The 18,737-nt window shown below is 35.0% G+C and overlaps 1 protein-coding gene across 2 annotated transcripts in view; it reads left to right on the top strand.

Moving 5' to 3' along the window:
* Positions 1 to 18,737, top strand: part of Cdh7 (cadherin 7) — a 143,419-nt gene that overhangs the window by 57,101 nt on the left and 67,581 nt on the right. For both annotated transcript variants that reach the window (XM_015986427.3, XM_006992852.4), the window contains exons 4-6: positions 3,146 to 3,265; positions 14,083 to 14,250; positions 17,188 to 17,375. In XM_015986427.3, coding sequence (XP_015841913.1) covers positions 3,146 to 3,265; positions 14,083 to 14,250; positions 17,188 to 17,375 — 476 coding nt within the window. The remainder of the gene's footprint in view (positions 1 to 3,145; positions 3,266 to 14,082; positions 14,251 to 17,187; positions 17,376 to 18,737) is intronic.

The raw sequence follows: 18,737 nt of genomic DNA on the forward strand, positions 1-18,737 counted from the left end.
TGTCTTTAAGAAATGGCTTGTGCATTTTCCTTTCTATCAAATAATTATTGTTTAGAAATATGACTACAATCATGTCTGACAAATTATTTAAAAAAAAAAGTATCTTTCACTGTATGTTCTTTCATCCTTCCTCCTCCTCCTCTTCCTCCTCCTTCTTCTCCTTTTTCTCCTCCTTCTTTATTCTTCTCTTTTTTTTAGTGGAAGATTGATCTAGAGACTCTCCCCCCCCCAAAAAAAAAAAAAAAAACAAGCAAAATAGCAAACTCTTCTCTGACTATTAGGGCAATGATCCCCTTATCTTGTCCTTTCTGTTGTTACAAGAAGGTTGCTGGTGGCAGTCCAGGTCAGTACAGGGTTGCTGCTCCACTACCTACCTCTATTTAGTATCCAATGCTCACCACCACTAATCCTTTTGTAATTTCTTCACATATAAATTAAATATTGAGTTGTTTTTCATAAAAGTAAAGAAATAGTTAGAGAAAGAGAAAACAATAAAAAGCCTCTTACTCTAAGGTCTTTCAGCAATTCTCCATTACAAAAATATGCAAATTACTCATTTTACTTTATGCCAGATATTATAAATTCTGCTTTAAATTTCAGTGTTTAGAGTACTTCTCCAACACCATGTTTTTTAAGCTGGTATGTAATTCATGTATATAAATTATTTTTAATGGGATTGTAAAATAGGAAATCTAATCGTTGGTTTTATTATTGAAGGAGGAAGCTCATTTAAGACATTACTGAAGTTTATAGCACATGGACATTTTAACCACCATGCTTTGTCTTGTTTTACTCATTCAGTCCTTTGACTTATGCTATACCACCGGGGTGGGGATTGCACAGGTCTGCGCTCCACACAGGGCATCACAATTCACAACCCAGTCTGCTGGGGACATGTGGCTCTGGCTGCTAGAGAAATTCAGTCTGAAAACAGAAAACCATCAGGACTTGTAGTCATTAAATGTTCTAAATCACAGAGGGGGAGGTTCTAGCAATAATATAGAGATGTGCATGTCTGTTACAAAGCAAATGAATTCCCTTTTTCTTAATTCTGGCCATCCCTTCAAAGTGTTTCTTGCAACTGCTCTTTGACAAGAATAACAGTAGCAATACAGCGACAATGAGTGGGGGTTTATGAGAAGTTGACAATTTCCTCCCCCAATTAATAATGTTTGGTAAAACTAATTTTGAGGTCAGTTTGATTGAGCTTCATACTTCTGTCTAATGGTATTTGTGGTATTTTTCATTGATTAGTAAATTTAGCATTGAATATTCTAATTAGTTGTATGCAAAATTATATTTTAGAGATTACCTAAAGAACCACTGATTTGATTTGGAGGACTCTACTTCAGTATCAAGAAGTATGATTATTATACACACATGTAAATTATTTTATTAAATTAATTGATATAATGAGTTAAAACATTTAAGAAAATTGTTTTTAAATACCTTTAGAATTTATTGAACACTTATTTAAACTACTTGATTAATAAAATTTTCAAACTTTGAACAATGAATATCAATAAAAACTGAAATTTAGTAACAATATATTGAAGCTTACTAAAGTGTTTAATTCTCACAAAATAGTTATAATAGCATTGATTGATACGGTGAATAGCTCATAAGCATTCAGTATCGAATACTAGCGTTCTTCTTCTTAAATTACAGTACGACATGTTTTATAGCTGATAATAAGGCTATAGGATAATTTCTAATTTGCTACAGAGCTTAGAAAAGCATAGAAGCCTTCCATTCAGAGACTAGGAAGCAAGCTCAGTCAGCAAAGTGTTTGCCATGAAAGCATGAGGCTCTGAGCTCAATCCCATGGCCCAAAGCTGGCAGTGCACACTTACAGCCCCAACCCTGGGAGGCTGACACAGGGAGATTCCATCTACTCTGTGAAGTCCAGAGGAGGACCCTATCTCAAAAACCAATGGTGTTTTAGTAGGATGCAACATGGTTGACCTCCAGCCTCCAGACAAGTGTACCAAACACACTCGAGACACACACACACACACACACACAGCCATTGACACACACTCTCAAACTGTACTTGCAAATATGCCTGTATATGTGCTTATTAAATAATTTAAATGTGCTGGTAAACTAAAAATTTACTTAATTTTCACATTTACAAATCTTTAAAATGTAACTTTTAGGTTGATTTAGGAATACACATCATTCACAATATTGGTTTTATGAGACATAGTCAATGAAGTTTACCAAAGAAGGTACAAAGCACAAACAATTTTTATAACTTAACTTTAAAATTTCTATTCAACTATAAGGGAAATGGAATTAGTAAGGAATATCATATTATGGAAATTGAGTGGAATTCTGAAAAAAAATTATTTGAGTGAAATAATCATTAAGAAAAAAATCCATCCAAAGCACAAGTAAAGATGATAGTAGATTTAAAGTTCCATATTTAGGAGCAATTTTAACCAAACTCATACTCAAAGTACCAAACTGGTACCTTTCCTTATGCATCAATCAGAGCATGATGCGCGAGACACCTATTATCTAACCTCATTTGGCTGTAATATTCATCATTCTGTAGTGTCTTTGCCTACATACTTCCATGTTGGTTGAAATATTAAGGCAACTCCACATAGTTAAAAGGGAGGTTTATTTTGTAGGGTAACTTACAAGTGAAGGGAAAGGTTACAGGGTCTGGGAAAGGTGAAGCACAATATAGCAGTGTTCTCTGGAGAACTCTGCTGGGTCTACCTCCAGCATTCAGGATCCAGGAACCAAGAAAGCCAGCACATACATCTGGATCTCAGGTCTGAAGCACTCCTGTCTCGGCCCTGCCTTGTAGGCCTGACAGTTACCGGAAGCCTCATTGGGCGTAGTACTTCCAGGATAAAGCTGGAACAGCTGCAGACTACATCTCCCCCTTTTGTCTAAAAAGAAAGTTAACAGCTACCAACTACACTTTCATATCACCTATTTCAAGAATTTTTATTAACATTTATTTCCTTTGTTTGGTTTAAATAAAAATATACTAGATTGATAACTCGTGCTTTGATGAAGATAACTAAAACTAACAAAAAAAGAAGCCTAGAATTTGTGACAATTTGTGAGCCTTTAGTGCCCCCATACTTGAGAAGTTTAATTCAAAGACTTTTTGGTTGTCACCTAGGGACTTCAGTGGTACAAGTGACGGCCACAGATGCTGATGATCCTACCTATGGCAACAGTGCTCGGGTGGTCTACAGTATTCTGCAAGGACAGCCATACTTTTCTGTGGAACCAAAGACAGGTAGGAAATAAAATCTGCACTTACTGTAGTTATCATTTATATGCTGCCTTTATTATAGCACAAACCCTAATTGGTCTAAATAATAAAAACATGGAGTTAGATACAAGGGTAAATGCTGAAAGATCAAAGAGACAAAGAACAAACCACAGCCACCATCTCTTATCTTGCCAACTCCCCAGCCTGAAAGAAATGAGCTCCTGTCTTCTCTCACCTTATATTTCTCTCTCCACCCGGCCATATCACTTCCTGTCTCCACCTCTCTAGTGCTGAGATTAAAGTCATGAGATCCCAAATGCTGGGATCAAAGGTGTGTGCCACCACTGTCAGGCTCTGTTTCTCTTTTAGACTGGATTAATCTTGTGTAGCCTATGGTAGCTTTGAACTCACAGAGATCTTCACCAAGATAGGAAAAATAATATAGTATTTTTCTGAATTTGTCAAATATTAATAGACTAGACATTATTGATGTATTTATTGCCTGTATATATTGTATATAGTTATTGTACTTATTGTGTATAGTTTCTTTTACATTAGTTATAACCTTTTTTTATTTTAGACTAAAAGGGGAAATGTGGTGATATTTTGTTTGTGATCTAACAAATAAAGCTTGCCTGAAGATTAGAGTATGGAGCTAAGGCATTAGTTAGCCATAGAGGCCAGACATTGGTGGCACCCATGTTTAATTCTAACATGCTGTTAGCAGTCTAGGTGAGGGCACTTTCTTGCCCAATGACTAACTTTTGCCACAAAGAAAGTAAACTCCATATGGACTTACTTTGATGCCCATCATCTTCTCTGAAGTAGATTGCGACTGCCAGGAGCAGACTTGTCTCAATGTCATAAAAAAAGAACCTAAGTTGTTAAAACATTTTAAATGCCATATTCTGTAGATAGATCTCTGAAGTGTTTCAAGACCACCTGTCTACCTAGAATATATATATGTGGGACCCTTAAAATGTACTTAACATGACTACAATTGTGATTGTAATAGGTGATTAACTACTAACCTGAATTTCTTTATTATCCTAAATAGTTGGTAATATTAACTGTCAAGGACTAGTAATTTGCATTACATTGTTAAATGAGATGTATAGGTACAACACCTTGAACAAGATTAGAAATGTATGTACAGTATGTTCTAACAAAAATAATCTCAACTTTGTATCAATATACAAAGATCCATATAAATGTAAAATATTTTACATTAGTAGTTGCTTTTTTGGTTTAAAAGTAGATTCTATAATCTACCCTTTTGTCCTATGATATGTATATCCCCCTTTATTCTTTTCAAAACAAGGACCCTGAATCTAAACTCCTTTGTTCAGCGTTTTCCTGACCATTACCAGTAACAACTTGTAACCAACCCCTCTAAACAATAACAAATATCCATAACCCACTGAATGACCAAAACCCACCACTCTACCTCTTGGGAATGTGGTCATTGTGTTCTTAAATTTATTTTCTGCTGTCTGGGGGTGATGGTATCTTTAGGGGATCCTAAAAAGAGAAATTTGGGTTAATTGTCAAGTCCTGAGACAGGTAGCTGTATCATTTGTTGTCCAGTTCCTGTGTAATGGGAAAGTGCAGGGCTTGTCTCAAATCCTGGATTGAGTAGTCTGTGAAGCTGGATCATCTCAGCTAGACAGCTTGACATTGTCCTGAGCAGTTTGTAGTCCAAAGCTGATCTTTAGGTGGTGTTTTCAACTTAGTAGAGTTATCATAGTCCCTGTAGAATCATCATTGTGGGGTCCCGTTATCCTTTTGGAGACTTCAAAGGTAATGATTCACTGCAGAAAACTGACAAAGATACAAACCCAAAATCAAGTACAGAAAGCTAGATGAAGTCTTTTTTTCTAGAAATAATTAGTGCTCTATAGGAACATTAATATCATGACAAAAAGTTTAATATGTATATTACACATATATTTATCTATATATATATATATATAGATATATAGTGATCTTATAATTTTTGAAATAATATTCATACCTTAAGAAAAGTTTCAGCTGGGCGGTGGAGGCACATGCCTTTAATTCCAGCACTTGGGAGACAGAGACAGGTGGATCTCTCTGAGTTCGAGGCCAGCCTGGCCTACAGAGTTAGTTCAAGGAAAGACACAAAGCTACTCAGAGAAATTCTGTCTTGAAAACAAAAGAAAAAGCAAAGAAAAGCTTCAAGGAGTCAAAATAAAACCAAGGATCATGAGTTTAGTAGTAATAGTGATAGTTCCTTAACTATAGTTTTTCATCTAGCACCTATCAGCTTATACTTAATATTTATTTTCTATCAATATACTAATACTGGATATTTTTTATTTTGCTTTTCTCAATATATGTCCAAATTACCAAAAATAACTGTATTAGGAAGGAGTTCACCTTATTTTATTCCATTTACCTGTATCCATGAAAATACTAAATCCAATGCTATTCACAATTATTTCAGATGTGACTCCTGAACTTATTAGGCTATTTTGTTTACCTGCTTGCACATTTCATTTTTATTTTCTTTAATCAATCCATGTGGAAAATTAGAAAATTCATAATTTAAAACAAGCAAAATGTTTTCTTGTGAAGCCTACGATATGAGGTATGTCTAATTCATACTTCCAGACGCCAATTTGTAGGAAAATTAGAAGAAACTATAAAGGTTGTTAAATACTAAATATAAAACAAAATAAGTTTTCATTTCATATTAAATTTTTATAAGATGCAAAGTTCTATTAATATAATATTTATAGAGTTGGCTTAGAAATAGTTTTGTTTTAAGTAAAAAGTATAGTATGGATTGATGTGGCTGCAAGTTTTCGTGTGTGCCACCCAGTCCAAAGCCACTCAGACCATTTAGAAATCCATCTACAGGTTGAATTACCTGGCAGTAGAGGCATACACCTTTAATTACAGCAGCTGGGCAGGAGAAGCTAGTGGATCTCTGTGACTTCAAGGCCAGCCTGATCTACAGAGTAGGTTCCACAACAGTCAGGGCTACACAGAGAAACCCAGTCTTGAAAAACAAACAAACAAAAGTTTAAATTGAGTTATATTATACTTGAAGCATTATTTTTGCTACAAAATGATTATATAATATTGGCTTCTTTACTCTCTGTCATTGTATGGAGAGCTGGCTTGTCTCGATATTTTAAATATGCCTTATTGAATATTTTGTCCCGATTAAATTACAAAAATAAAAATAAAAATTTAGCTTTTTAAGTTGCAGAATTCCTAAAGTGAATGCATTTTTGGAGGGAAGGGGAGGAGTCAAGAGAGGGTTTCTTATTGACGTTTTGGTACCTGTCCTGGATCTCTCTCTGTTGACCAGGCTTGCCTTGAACTCACAGAGATCCACCTGGCTCTGCCTCCCAAGTGCTGGAATGAAAGGCGTGTACCACCACTACCTGGCAGGTGAATGTATTCTTAAACATATTGGATTACAAGTATGATTCTAATTGAATATTTTAAAGGCAACAATTACATTGTTCATATTTCCCAAGGGAGCAATATTATTTCATTCTTAAAGCAAGGGCAAATATTCTGAATGCTCTTGTAAATAATAGTGGTTATGTGCATAAGACGTAAATAAAATTCTACTCAGTCATTAGAAGTTCAGTACAGTCAGCAATATATGACGTGGCCTGATATACATCAAATCAATGATTACTTTGGAAAATACATAGAAATCGAATTTAGAGAAGAAATTGTTATAATTAAGCAAGTGAGTGTTGAAGGTGAAAAATGAAAACATTTGACTTATTATATGAGTCATGTCAGTGTAGAAGGTGTGTGTGTTTAACTGAATGTCAGATTAGAGAAACAAAATTCAATCAATTTTTCTTATGAATGGGAGTCTTCAGCCTGGAATGATTTTGGACCATTGAGGATTTGCTTACAAATTATATGTTCTTGCATTACATCACCTACTCCAAATGGCACTTGGTGATACCAAGGGATAAATATTTCACTCCCAATGCTTGCCTTGTGACTGTTATTCTTGATGCAAATTGTGGAATTTTCCTCCAAAATGTAGATCTGAAATTGCACTAATTAGTCACTTGGCCAGTTGTATGTGCCATAGGATTATATTGTTAGTATTGAAGAAAGTAAATTTGATTTTTCATTTCAAGATATAATACATCCTATTTGGCAGGAATTGAAATAAATTATTTTTAATACTGTAATCATGGCAATTATTGGGGCATCTCTCCCCACAACCATTAGCTCAGACAAATTTTGTGCATCTTGGTTTATTAAAATATTTATACTATTTAGAATATACTTTTAAAATATAATTGTGGAAAAATGGAAAATTTTTCAATCATCTGGGCCTAGAGAGCAGGAATCAAATTTTAACATTTCCCTTACAGGATTCCCTGTGACTTTTATCTATGAGAAGAATAGTATTGTTTTCCATTTCTTCAAATTTAAGGATTTTGTATAAGAAAGTAGAATTTTGACACAAAAAGGTGTTGATAATATACTAAATAAAGATTATTGTTTTGGTTTGAATGTGTATGATTGGTTTTTCTACTTGCATGTCTGTGCATTGTATTAGTACATGTTGCCAACAGAGGCTACAGGATTCATTGGGACAGGAAGTACAGATGTTTGTGATCCATCATGCAAGTATTAGGAATAACTTCTGAGCCATCTCTCCAGCTCCCATTGAGGAGTTCTTTCTTGAATTCACTAGTTGTGATCACTTAATTCTTGCCATATTATCTGAGGACTTGCTTTAGAGTAATTCTGTTAGTAATTTCATCATAACATCGAAAAATCTACCCCATATGCTTTCCATTAGTCCCCATTCTCTGAAATGATTCATACAGTGTTTTAAAGACAAGCTCTCTCATCAAGTGTTCAAGTCAGGTAGGCTGGCTGGCCAGGAAACCCAAAGATTCGCTTATCTCCACATCCTCAGTGCACACTACAATGTCTAGCTCTTTCAGTTGGGTTCTGGAAATCAAACTCAGGTGCTGATGCTTTCAGTGCCTCCATTATCTTCATAGCTTATGTCTGAAATGAATTAGGAATTAGAAACTGATTTGGCTCCTTAAGTATGGCAAAATAATCCCATATAACAGCTGGAGTGGCCCTCTCCACAACTACGGGTCTTGCAGCATGGCATCATCCAAGAATCAGAGAACTCAACAAAAACTACAGTGAGCAGTAACCTTCAAGATACAATCCCCAGGGACTAACTTCCTTTAGCTCGGCTCATGCTTCTAAAGATTGAACAGCCTCCAGAACCAATATCACCAGGCAGGGACAAAGTGCTAGAACATCTGAGCCTTCAATTCACATTTTACATTCAAATAATCACTTTAAAATATATGAAAATTAGGTTAAAATTAAAGGAGAAACACAGAGTTTAGGAAGTGTTAATATTTTTCTATACCAAGTACTAGTTATTATATAATTATATTTAAAATTTCTTTTTGAAATTATTTCTGCTCCTAAGAATTTTTTCAGGTAAAGGGGTAGCATTCTCATGCAAAAGTCATGCTTTGGTGTAATCATGGATGTCTGGTGAAGATTGCTAATTAATATCAGTAAAAAATGTACCAAATTTGAGCTTATTGCTCCTTTTTGGAATTAACACAATTACCATTGTATTTACTCTAATACGAAATATTTGCTTAAAGCAGCAAGATTTAAATGTTTTAGTAATTTAATTTCTAAATCCCTCTGAAATCTTATTTTCAAGATCTGTAAAATTGAAGGGTGCTTTATCAAAGACTTATTTCATCATGGCCCTGTTTCAGAATTATACAAAGGCTGTTGGTTTACCCTAGTTCGCATTATTTCTGTAAATTTATGGATATTTTACACTATAACTCTCAACATTTAGACCCGATAGCTTCTATTATATAATTCTGTGCATTTATTTTCCAAGGCAGTGTAAGCCTCACAGGTAAACACTCCTAAGAGTGTCCCTTTTCTGCACTCAGCTTGACGTCTGATTTTATTTCCTAATTACTTCCTGACTTACTACAGTCTCAGTTATTTATAATTCATTTGGTTTTCACCAGTTTCTAGGTTTCATCACAAATGAGTTACTGGGTTTATTCTGCTTAGAAAGTGGCATCTGTTATAAAAAAGGAAAGTGATATTAGGGCAGAGATTACAGAGGCCACTCTTGCTACCCAATCTCAATACCTATGGAGTACTGTCTAGTTCTCACCTGTAACTCAGCATCTCATTATACTGTGTTAAAACATGTAGTTAGATCGTGACTAGTGTACTGACTGGCTTTGTGTGTCAACTTGACACAAGCTAGAGTCATCAGAAAGAAAAGAGCCTCGGATGAGGAAATGCCTGGGTGAGATCCACCTGTAAGGTATTTTCTCATTTAGTGATCATTGAGGGAGGGACCAGCTCATGATGGGTGGTGCCATGCTTGGGCTGCTAGTCCTGGGCTCTATAGGAAGGTGGGCTCAGTGGACCAGGCAAAGTAATCTAGTAAGCAGCACTCCTCCACGGCCTCTGTATCAGCTCCTGCCTGCAGGATCCTGCCCTGTTTGAGTTCCAGTCCTGACCTCCTTCAGTGATGAACAGCAATGCTAAAGTGTAAGCCAAATAAACCAATTCCTTGCTTTTTGGTCATGATGTTTTGTAACAGCACTAGAAACCCTAACTAAGACAACTAGCAAAGCATTGTGTTGGAGATCTTTCCTAGCTGTGCACTGTTTCTAAACATTATGTAAAATGACATTCATCTATATAAAACCAAAGAAGCTCATGCTGGTAGTAATTTTAACATTTCTAAGGTATATTGACAGAAGCTGAGTACAGAGCATATGTACATACTCAGTTCATAGTCACATATATTGTCCTTATTCACAGGTGTATATTCCCATAAAACTATTATCTTTGAAGTAGCTACCAAGGTCACTGACTTGAAAACCAATTAAAAACAAAGGAAGGGGGCAGATGACATGATTTTTTGATATACTATATGTACGCATACAGTCCTGGCTAATACTAGCAGCATCCTTTCCAAGATGGGCTCTTCCAATTTTTCAGAGGTTTGTGTCAAGCATCTTTATGGCCCTCACCTCTTACATGCATTATTAAGTCCTCAGAATTCACAAGGAAGCTGATATGGCTAATATTTATTTTATGTTCTTGGAACTGTCACAATGACTATGTAAAATAAAGGCCGTCATGACATTAGCAGTTTCCCAAGGAAGTGAGCACGGGTTCTTTGTCTTTCCTGAAGAAAGTCTTCTCAAATAATGAAACACCTGAGAAAGCAGATATCTCAACACTGAGATGCAAATTTTATTACTGATCTACTCAAAGTATGATTTTAAATGTTGATTTAGTTGTAATAAGTTAAATGCCAATGAGTTGACCATTCACAACATAAATATACCAGTGTTCGCCAAGAGCATGTACTTTTCAAGATCAAAGCAAAGTGTGCAGAAAAATTGCAAGCACCAAGCAGTTACCTACACTGTGAGTGATTGCAGGAAACAAGTTCTTACCTGTTACAAATGATCACAGTACAAAATTAATCTTCCCAACAGAATATGTCTTAAAAAGTTATCATAGTTTGTGGCACGTTAGAATATCATCAGTGGTTTCCCTCAGACTACAGAACAGACAATTGTTGAATGAAGCAAAATATATTCATGCCTCATGTGTGTGTGCGTGTGTGTGTGTGTGTGTGTGTGTGTGTGTGTGTGTGTGTGTGTGTGTGTTAGAAGGCTTTCTCTGAATGTGAATTCTAAATAAAAGTTTTTTAGTTATAAAAATATTTTACCAAGCATAAAGTTCATATTTGATGTATTAGTTTAAAATAAGAAGACATAGAAAGCTGAAAAGAAGGCTAAATATTTTCTCAATAGTTAATGGCCTATTTATTTTTTCACCATATATGACATACATTATTGATTATTGAAAAATTTTCAATTTCATAAGGCTACCACAGATTATAGGGATAAAGTTATATTAAACTATCTTCTACTAGTTCATAGAAGATTATATTTAAAAATTGCTGAGTGTGTACATGCATGAGCCTGTGACTACAAAATTATGGACAAAAAGAAAATATAATATCTAAGAATTATTTTGAAATGTTAGTTTGTAACTAAAAGCAAACAAAATTTAAATAACTAGAAATGAAATATTGCCAAGTATTTGTATCTAAACTCAAGTGTTACCTATTACTTCATTTCTGTGTAGTACCTAAGGGATTTGGAAATTGCTTCTGCGAGCTGCATTCACTTGTAAGCTTTTTGATTGTTTTAGTGTTGAGAAAATGTTATTTGTAAGATCTTTTAAAAAGAGACAGTTAGAGGTTTGAAAAGTAGGTAGGAAACTTTGGTATCCCGATTTATAGTCTAATGATGTTATAATTTCTTCAAAAAATAATGTCAATAAGTAAATCTAGGAATTCAGAGGCATCAGATTCCTTTCCTTTGTGTGTGTGTGTGTGTGTGTGTGTGTGTGTGTGTGTTATGCATTTCCTCATGTGTGTGAAACCATTTCTATGTTACAGTGAGCATGCATGTATTCACAAAGACATGTGGAGGTCACAGGTTGACAATGGAGTCTTCCTCAAACTCCCCCTATTTTATTTAATAAGGAAGGTCTCTCACTGATCTTGGAGCATGCCAGCTATTTCTATTATTGTAGCTGGCCAGCTTGCCCCAGTGATCCACTGACTCTGCCTCAGAAAGCTAGGATTAATGAGGGCCACCACACCTGCTGGACTTGTCCATTGGCACTGAGCATTAAAGCTGGTCTTCACTCTTGCAAAGCAAGTGCTTTATTCACCAAACAACCACATTTACTTCCCAGCATTTCTTTTTCGATCACTTTAAATGTCTTTCTAACATACTGTTTTGCAAAGGTGATAACAAACACACACTGATGTTGGAAGAAAGATGTAAGAAAGCTTTGAAATAAAAGCGTTAAACTATGAATAGAACATTTTTTTGTAAAATAAGTCTTTTTTCATAAAGATGAAATATGTTTATTCTCCAAATTTTCAAGATTATCAGTCATTAATAAAAAAACACACTATACTTATTAAAGACAAATAAAAACAATTAAAAAGAAAAAGACATAAATACCTAAATTCAAGAATCCATAGCATAAGAAAGTTCATTTGTAAATAGCTATGCTGAGTGAGGTCCATATGCTTGTTTTGCTATAGAGTTAGAAATAATGAAGAAGCAAGAAATATTCCTAAAATCACTGCAATTCACCAAGGATACTTTTGTATCAGACACTCCACATATAAAACTGTTGAGTATGTAACATTTTTTTTCATTTTACGGTAACATTTCAAAAATAAATAAGTAGTATATAGACAGCAAAAAGCCACCGAAAATGTTAGTTTGTGATGCTATGCAGGTACCCATTGCTCCCAGTTATACAGATTGCTTAGAAAAAGTGAGTGATGTCAAGAAATAAAATTTGGCCCATGTGAGTATGTGTTACTCAAATGTATAGATGCAGATGCATTGCTGATGTGATGTGTGCATGTGTGTATTTGTAGGTGTGCTTATGTTTTAGAGACAGTGGTAGAAATAAGCATAAATATATGGTTATACAAGGTACGAATGCCATTCAACTTGGAGTCTTGGTACTTGATAATGAATTATTATAAGTATTTGAAGTGGGAGAAGAAGAAAGGATAAATTAATTACCATATCCTTTGTCTTGTGTGTTCACATTTTTAGAAATAAGAAGACTACTTTGTTCATTTTTAAAGTGCTACCGATTTCACTATTTTTGTTCAGAACTTTTAGTAGCTCTTGCTTCCACGGTGGTCTTTTTACCACTTTGCATTGTGTAACCAAAACTAAGACTGAGCATCTGCTGAGCAGCAGAAGAGAATTTTGGATGTTGTTCTTGTTGATGATGATGATGATGTTGTTGATGATTTCTGAGACAGAGTAATCCAGGCTGTTCTGCTGCTCACTTTCATTGAGGATTGATTGCCTTGAGCACCTGACCATTTGTTCCCTACTTCTCACATTCTAGGATTATAGACTTCCTGGCCATGTTTTGATTTTTAGATACCAGGGTTCACTCTGCAGCCAAGCTGGCATGGAAGTCACTGTGTAGCTGACTTGCCTAAGTATAGGCAAGGTAGCAGATTAAACTGGCCAATCAGCTTCTCAACTGTTTTGAGGTGAAGAGGTAAAAGATACGGAAGAGAAGAAATGAGAAAGGATAGGCTGACAAATGGGATGAATGCTCACATCTTCCTGTGAGTGCCTGAGGATTTTCTGAGAATTCGAAGTGCCATCTCTTTTTTATTTGTGTGGTTTCTTCTAGTTATCACTATGGCAACTGCTAACTACTCGAACACTTGAAGGTGTACTATTTAACATGCAGAGGAAGTTATAATGAAGTTAGAGGTTCTCTGCCAGTCCCTCTGACAGCTGTCTTAGATACTGCAAGTTAAATAACCAGAAGAAGAAATTTGGATCTACAGGCAAAAGAGATATGCAATATTAGAGCTGAGTAGAAGTTTAACCATGTCATACAGGCACTAATCAGGGTAACAAAACCTAAGAATAATTTCCTCAAATAAATACTGATAAGACTATACTATAGTATTTTCTCTGCTGTTTACTATACTGTTTAAGTATAAACATATATATTTTTAGTATGATGTGCAGGTGAATGTACCTAAAGTACATACATACACCCATGGTCTCTAATCTATGCTCAAAAAACGAAAGCAGGCCAAAAAAGTCAAAAGACCACAACTGAAGAGTGACATGTTGCTCCTTTGTAGATGTGTGTTGCTACTATAATGCAGTGAATCATGGTGCTATTTACTGAGATTTAAAATCTTACAGGAGTCATCAAGACTGCCCTTCCAAACATGGATAGAGAGGCTAAAGACCAGTATTTGCTTGTCATTCAGGCAAAGGATATGGTTGGTCAAAATGGCGGACTGTCTGGAACCACTTCAGTCACCGTGACCCTAACTGATGTCAACGATAACCCACCTCGCTTTCCACGACGTAAGTAATTCAATGTGATTACTGCCTGTGAGAAACATCTTTACAATTCCTTTCAAATATTACTTTTCTTTCTTATTTATTCTTCACTAATATATTGCATCCAAGCCCAGTTTTGCCTCCTTCCTCTCCTCCTAGTCTGTCCCCTGCCACCTCCCCTCTCCAGCAGATCCATTCCTCCTCCTTTCCCTTGGAGAAAACGGAGGCCCTCCAAGGGATATCAATCAAGCATGGCATGTGAAGTTACAATCAGACTAGGGACAAACCCTCATATTAAGGCTGAGCAAGGCAACCCAGTAGTAGGAAAAGAGTCCCAAGAGTAGGCAGAAGACTCAGATGAATTTCTTCCAAATTTGTATTTTATCAAAGGCCTAATTTGAGCTCAGACTATGTAGTAGCATGGCTAATAGGGAGATGGTATCACATCTTCATATTTCTCTTTAAATACAACACAATCTGCCTTGAATTTATACTTTACATTGTGTATAAGTGTTAATTATAATTGTATATTTATACTTACCAAGGTTTTTTATTTTAATTCATACTGTTTCTACAGTTGTTGTCAATTACAAACATTACTTCTCTGTTCTAAACACAAAAGTTTTACTTTGCTTTCAAGGGTTTAAAATACTAGTGCTTTATTTTTAAAGTAAGTTTCATTATAACTATTAACATTTTAAGTGCACAAATTAATGATATGCATCATACTATAATCATATGTTCACTTTAAGCTTTTTGACCAGATCATATACACTGAGCATTCCTTTCACAGTTATACCATATTCCTCTCATGCAAAATTAAATGTCTAAAAATAATGCAGTCTAAAACATCAGAAATATAACCTCAGATGAGCTTCTGTCTTAAGTGGTTTTTTGGCTTATCCAGAAATAAGGAGAAAAATGAAAATAAAAACCTGTGTTGTCAAGGAAGCTGTGTCTTGTTTACAAAATCATTTTGTCCTACAATTCTTATTTTGTAACATGTGAGATTCCTTTAGAATGTTAAAGAAAACTTCTTTCTTCTTTCTTTCTTTCTTTCTTTCTTTCTTTCTTTCTTTCTTTCTTTCTTTCTTTCTTTCTTTCTTTCTTTCTTTCTTTCTTTCTTTCATAACTGTATCACATATATAATTTACCTTGATGATATTCTCTATTATCACCAACTCTTATTCCCTTCTCTCTTCCTCAGAACCTCCTTCTTCCCAATGAGTCCTCCACATTTTGTTTGTTTGTGGCCCACTGCATTTACTTTGCATTGCCTGAATGAGTTTGGGCAAATGGGCAGATCATAACTAATACAAGGTTATCTTTAACTTGACCACTTTAAGGAAAGGGGCTCCTTTTCCCCAGAGTCCATAAACCACCATTTTCCTAAAACTGACAGGTTAGGAGGTCTGTCTGCAATGTCTCTAAAATGGTTATCCAGTAGAAGCAAGAAACTCAATTCTATACTGAGAGAAATAAACAATATGAAACAACCATTGTGAGCTACTGTGCAAAGTCTTATTCTTTTTTTCAATCAATTAATATGTTTGGATATTTTGTATATTTCAATACTTGTTTGATTTTACAAGAATCATAATGGTGCTTCCAGAAAACATAAAAAGACACATTTTTAGTTACACACACACACACACACACACACACACACACACACACACACACACACTGCTTTCCTTTGTGGTTTTTCTGGCTTACCATGGGAAGACGGAAAGAGTTTTAGAAACTAATTCTATTGTTATCTTAGTTTCCTTGTAAAAAGTCTGCTTTCTCTAAAGCTGGTGAAGAGATGATATTGTCGCTTTCAGGATCTGTGCTTCTCCCAGTTTCCTCACATGGAGCCCAGGTTTTCTAGTCTCAGAGCCTTTCCTGGATTCTAAAGTGAAGAAACCCAAATACTTTTCATTTTTTCCCATTTCTCTACAAATTATTTAACTACTGTATCTTGAAATATTTGAATTTTACTAAGGACACATCTGTTTGTGTGAGGAACCCATTGAAAATGATACAGATATGTTGCAATCATTATAAAATTGTAGTATTTAGTATTCTAGAAATTACAGTCCAAACTGACAGTGCACCCTTACCTTTCTAGATTCCTCTTAAAGACAGTCTGTCCCTTTTATATGCCAAACTCCAAATGCATCATGGCTTTACATTTAATGCAGTATGAAATAAGGTTAAGGGGCAAGAAAAATAAATGATTAGAAAAAAATTGTCGAGGATCATATTCCTCAACCAACTTCCACATCAGCTCTTCAATATACTATTTTAGCTGGAAAAGGGTGAAAGGGATTAATACAGCAGTGAAATAAAAAGGTTGTATGGGTCATCTCTCTTTTTATTTTCTTCAGCCCTTTAAAAATAATATTACTTATTCATTTGCACTGTTATGTCCAAAGTCATGGCTATAGAAATCACAAATTCACCTCTTCTCTCTAAAAGAATATTAACATTTTACAAACAGACTTATATTACCGTCCCCACAGCTGCTTGTCCAGTTTTGTGGAAGTTTCTTTGTAAAAGATACTAAGTAAATTCCAGTGCTAACTTATCAGAAATATTAGTCATGCCTTTGGACATTTGAAGCACGAGGTGTTTTGTTGTTTAACATTATTGTGGTGGTTAATTATATCTAAATGGCACCATAAGTTTAATCATTATACTTTAATTATAAGTTTAGTTTCATTGCTTTAGGAAGCACATTTATCCCTAATAGATATACATCTAATCTGAATTTCTTCAGTAATCTGTTTCTGTCACTTGTCATTGCTGAAACATCAATCTCAAATTTCTTGAGGCTTCAGGAAACTTATTCATTTTATATTGTCTTAGCTTTTCCTTCTTTGGAAAACAGAACAATAATATATTATGAAAAATCAGTAGTTCTTGGAAGTGGGTGATTAGAAGTTTCTGTTCATTGTTTATTTTGACATTTCACAGGATCTTACCAGTATAATGTTCCAGAATCTTTGCCTGTGGCATCAGTCGTGGCCAGAATTAAAGCTGCTGATGCAGATATAGGAGTTAATGCAGAAATGGAATACAAAATAGTGGATGGTGATGGACTGGGTATTTTCAAGATATCTGCTGACAAAGACACACAGGAAGGAATCATTACAATACAAAAGGTAATATTTCCATGGTTATTTTAATTCTTTAAGGGTATTGTCATGGACTATCACACTACAGGGTCTGCTTTGATGGAATAATGTACCAAACACACTCAATGTCATAGAGAACCATTCCTATTTAAATTTATTACAGGATAAGCTATGTATTTATATTTATTTCTCAAATTTTTGTAGGAATTTGAATGGCATTTTCAATATTACCTCTCAATTCTATTCACCTAGTAAAATCATTACTATTATCCAAGGCCCTGTAACAATTAGACCACTGTCTAGTGTGTACATTTGAATACTCACAAAGAGAGAAATGCTTCTTTTTTTTTTTTTTTTTTTTTTTTTGGTTTTTCGAGACAGGGTTTCTCTGCGTAGCTTTGCGCCTTTCCTGGAGCTCACTTGGTAGCCCAGGCTGGCCTCGAACTCACAGAGATCCTCCTGGCTCTGCCTCCCGAGTGCTGGGATTAAAGGCGTGCGCCACCACCGCCCGGCGAGAAATGCTTCTTTCTTGAATATTACAGTAATGGGGACTTAAATTCAACCCAAAGCCATTTCATTCAAGACAAACAGTATTTGCTTCACATATGAAAACAATATACATACAGTTAGAAGAAGCAAAGTGAGGAAGTCTTGCTGCATTAGCAATTACTTTGTTTAAAAATATATAATAATTATGACTTGAGGAATTTATAGTAAAAGACCATGGCTACCTTTAATCTTATTGTAATCTTTTACACAAAAAGCTAGATAAAAGAGCAGTATGGCCGGGCAGTGGTGGCGCACACCTTTAATCTCAGACTCGGAAGGCAGAGGCAGGCGGATCTCTGTGAGTTCGAGGCCAGCCTGGGCTACAGAGTGAGTTCCAGAAAAGGCTCCAAAGCCACACACAGAAACCCTGTCTCAAAAAAATCAAAAATCAAATAGCAGGATAATAAAAAATATTATTTCTTTATTTTGGCATATTTAAATTGCTCCCATCCATCATTGATTAAGTATGGGTACTTGTAACCTTATCCTCTCTTCAGTGTTGATCTTAGAACTTTGGAAAATTTTAGCAAAAAGAAAATTAACAGAGTTGATTGCAAAATAAGAAAATAGTAAAATATCAGATTCATGAAGTGTTAAAAGTTTATGTACTCCCAATCTTCCTCAAATTGGGATGTCTATAAGGCTAAAAATCCAGGTGCATAACTCTGTAATTAATATTTAGTGATAATTAACACAGCAATAAAGAAATTTATAGTTTAATTGTTATATTAAGACATATGTTTGATTTCAGGCCAATGGGCAAAACATTTTTGTCATTATTCCAGTGGACAGATGCTATTTTAACTCTCCATATAACAATCTTTGTGCAAGAGTTTTAAT

This window comes from Peromyscus maniculatus, chromosome 11, assembly GCF_049852395.1.
Source record: "Peromyscus maniculatus bairdii isolate BWxNUB_F1_BW_parent chromosome 11, HU_Pman_BW_mat_3.1, whole genome shotgun sequence".
NCBI lineage: Eukaryota > Metazoa > Chordata > Mammalia > Rodentia > Cricetidae > Peromyscus > Peromyscus maniculatus.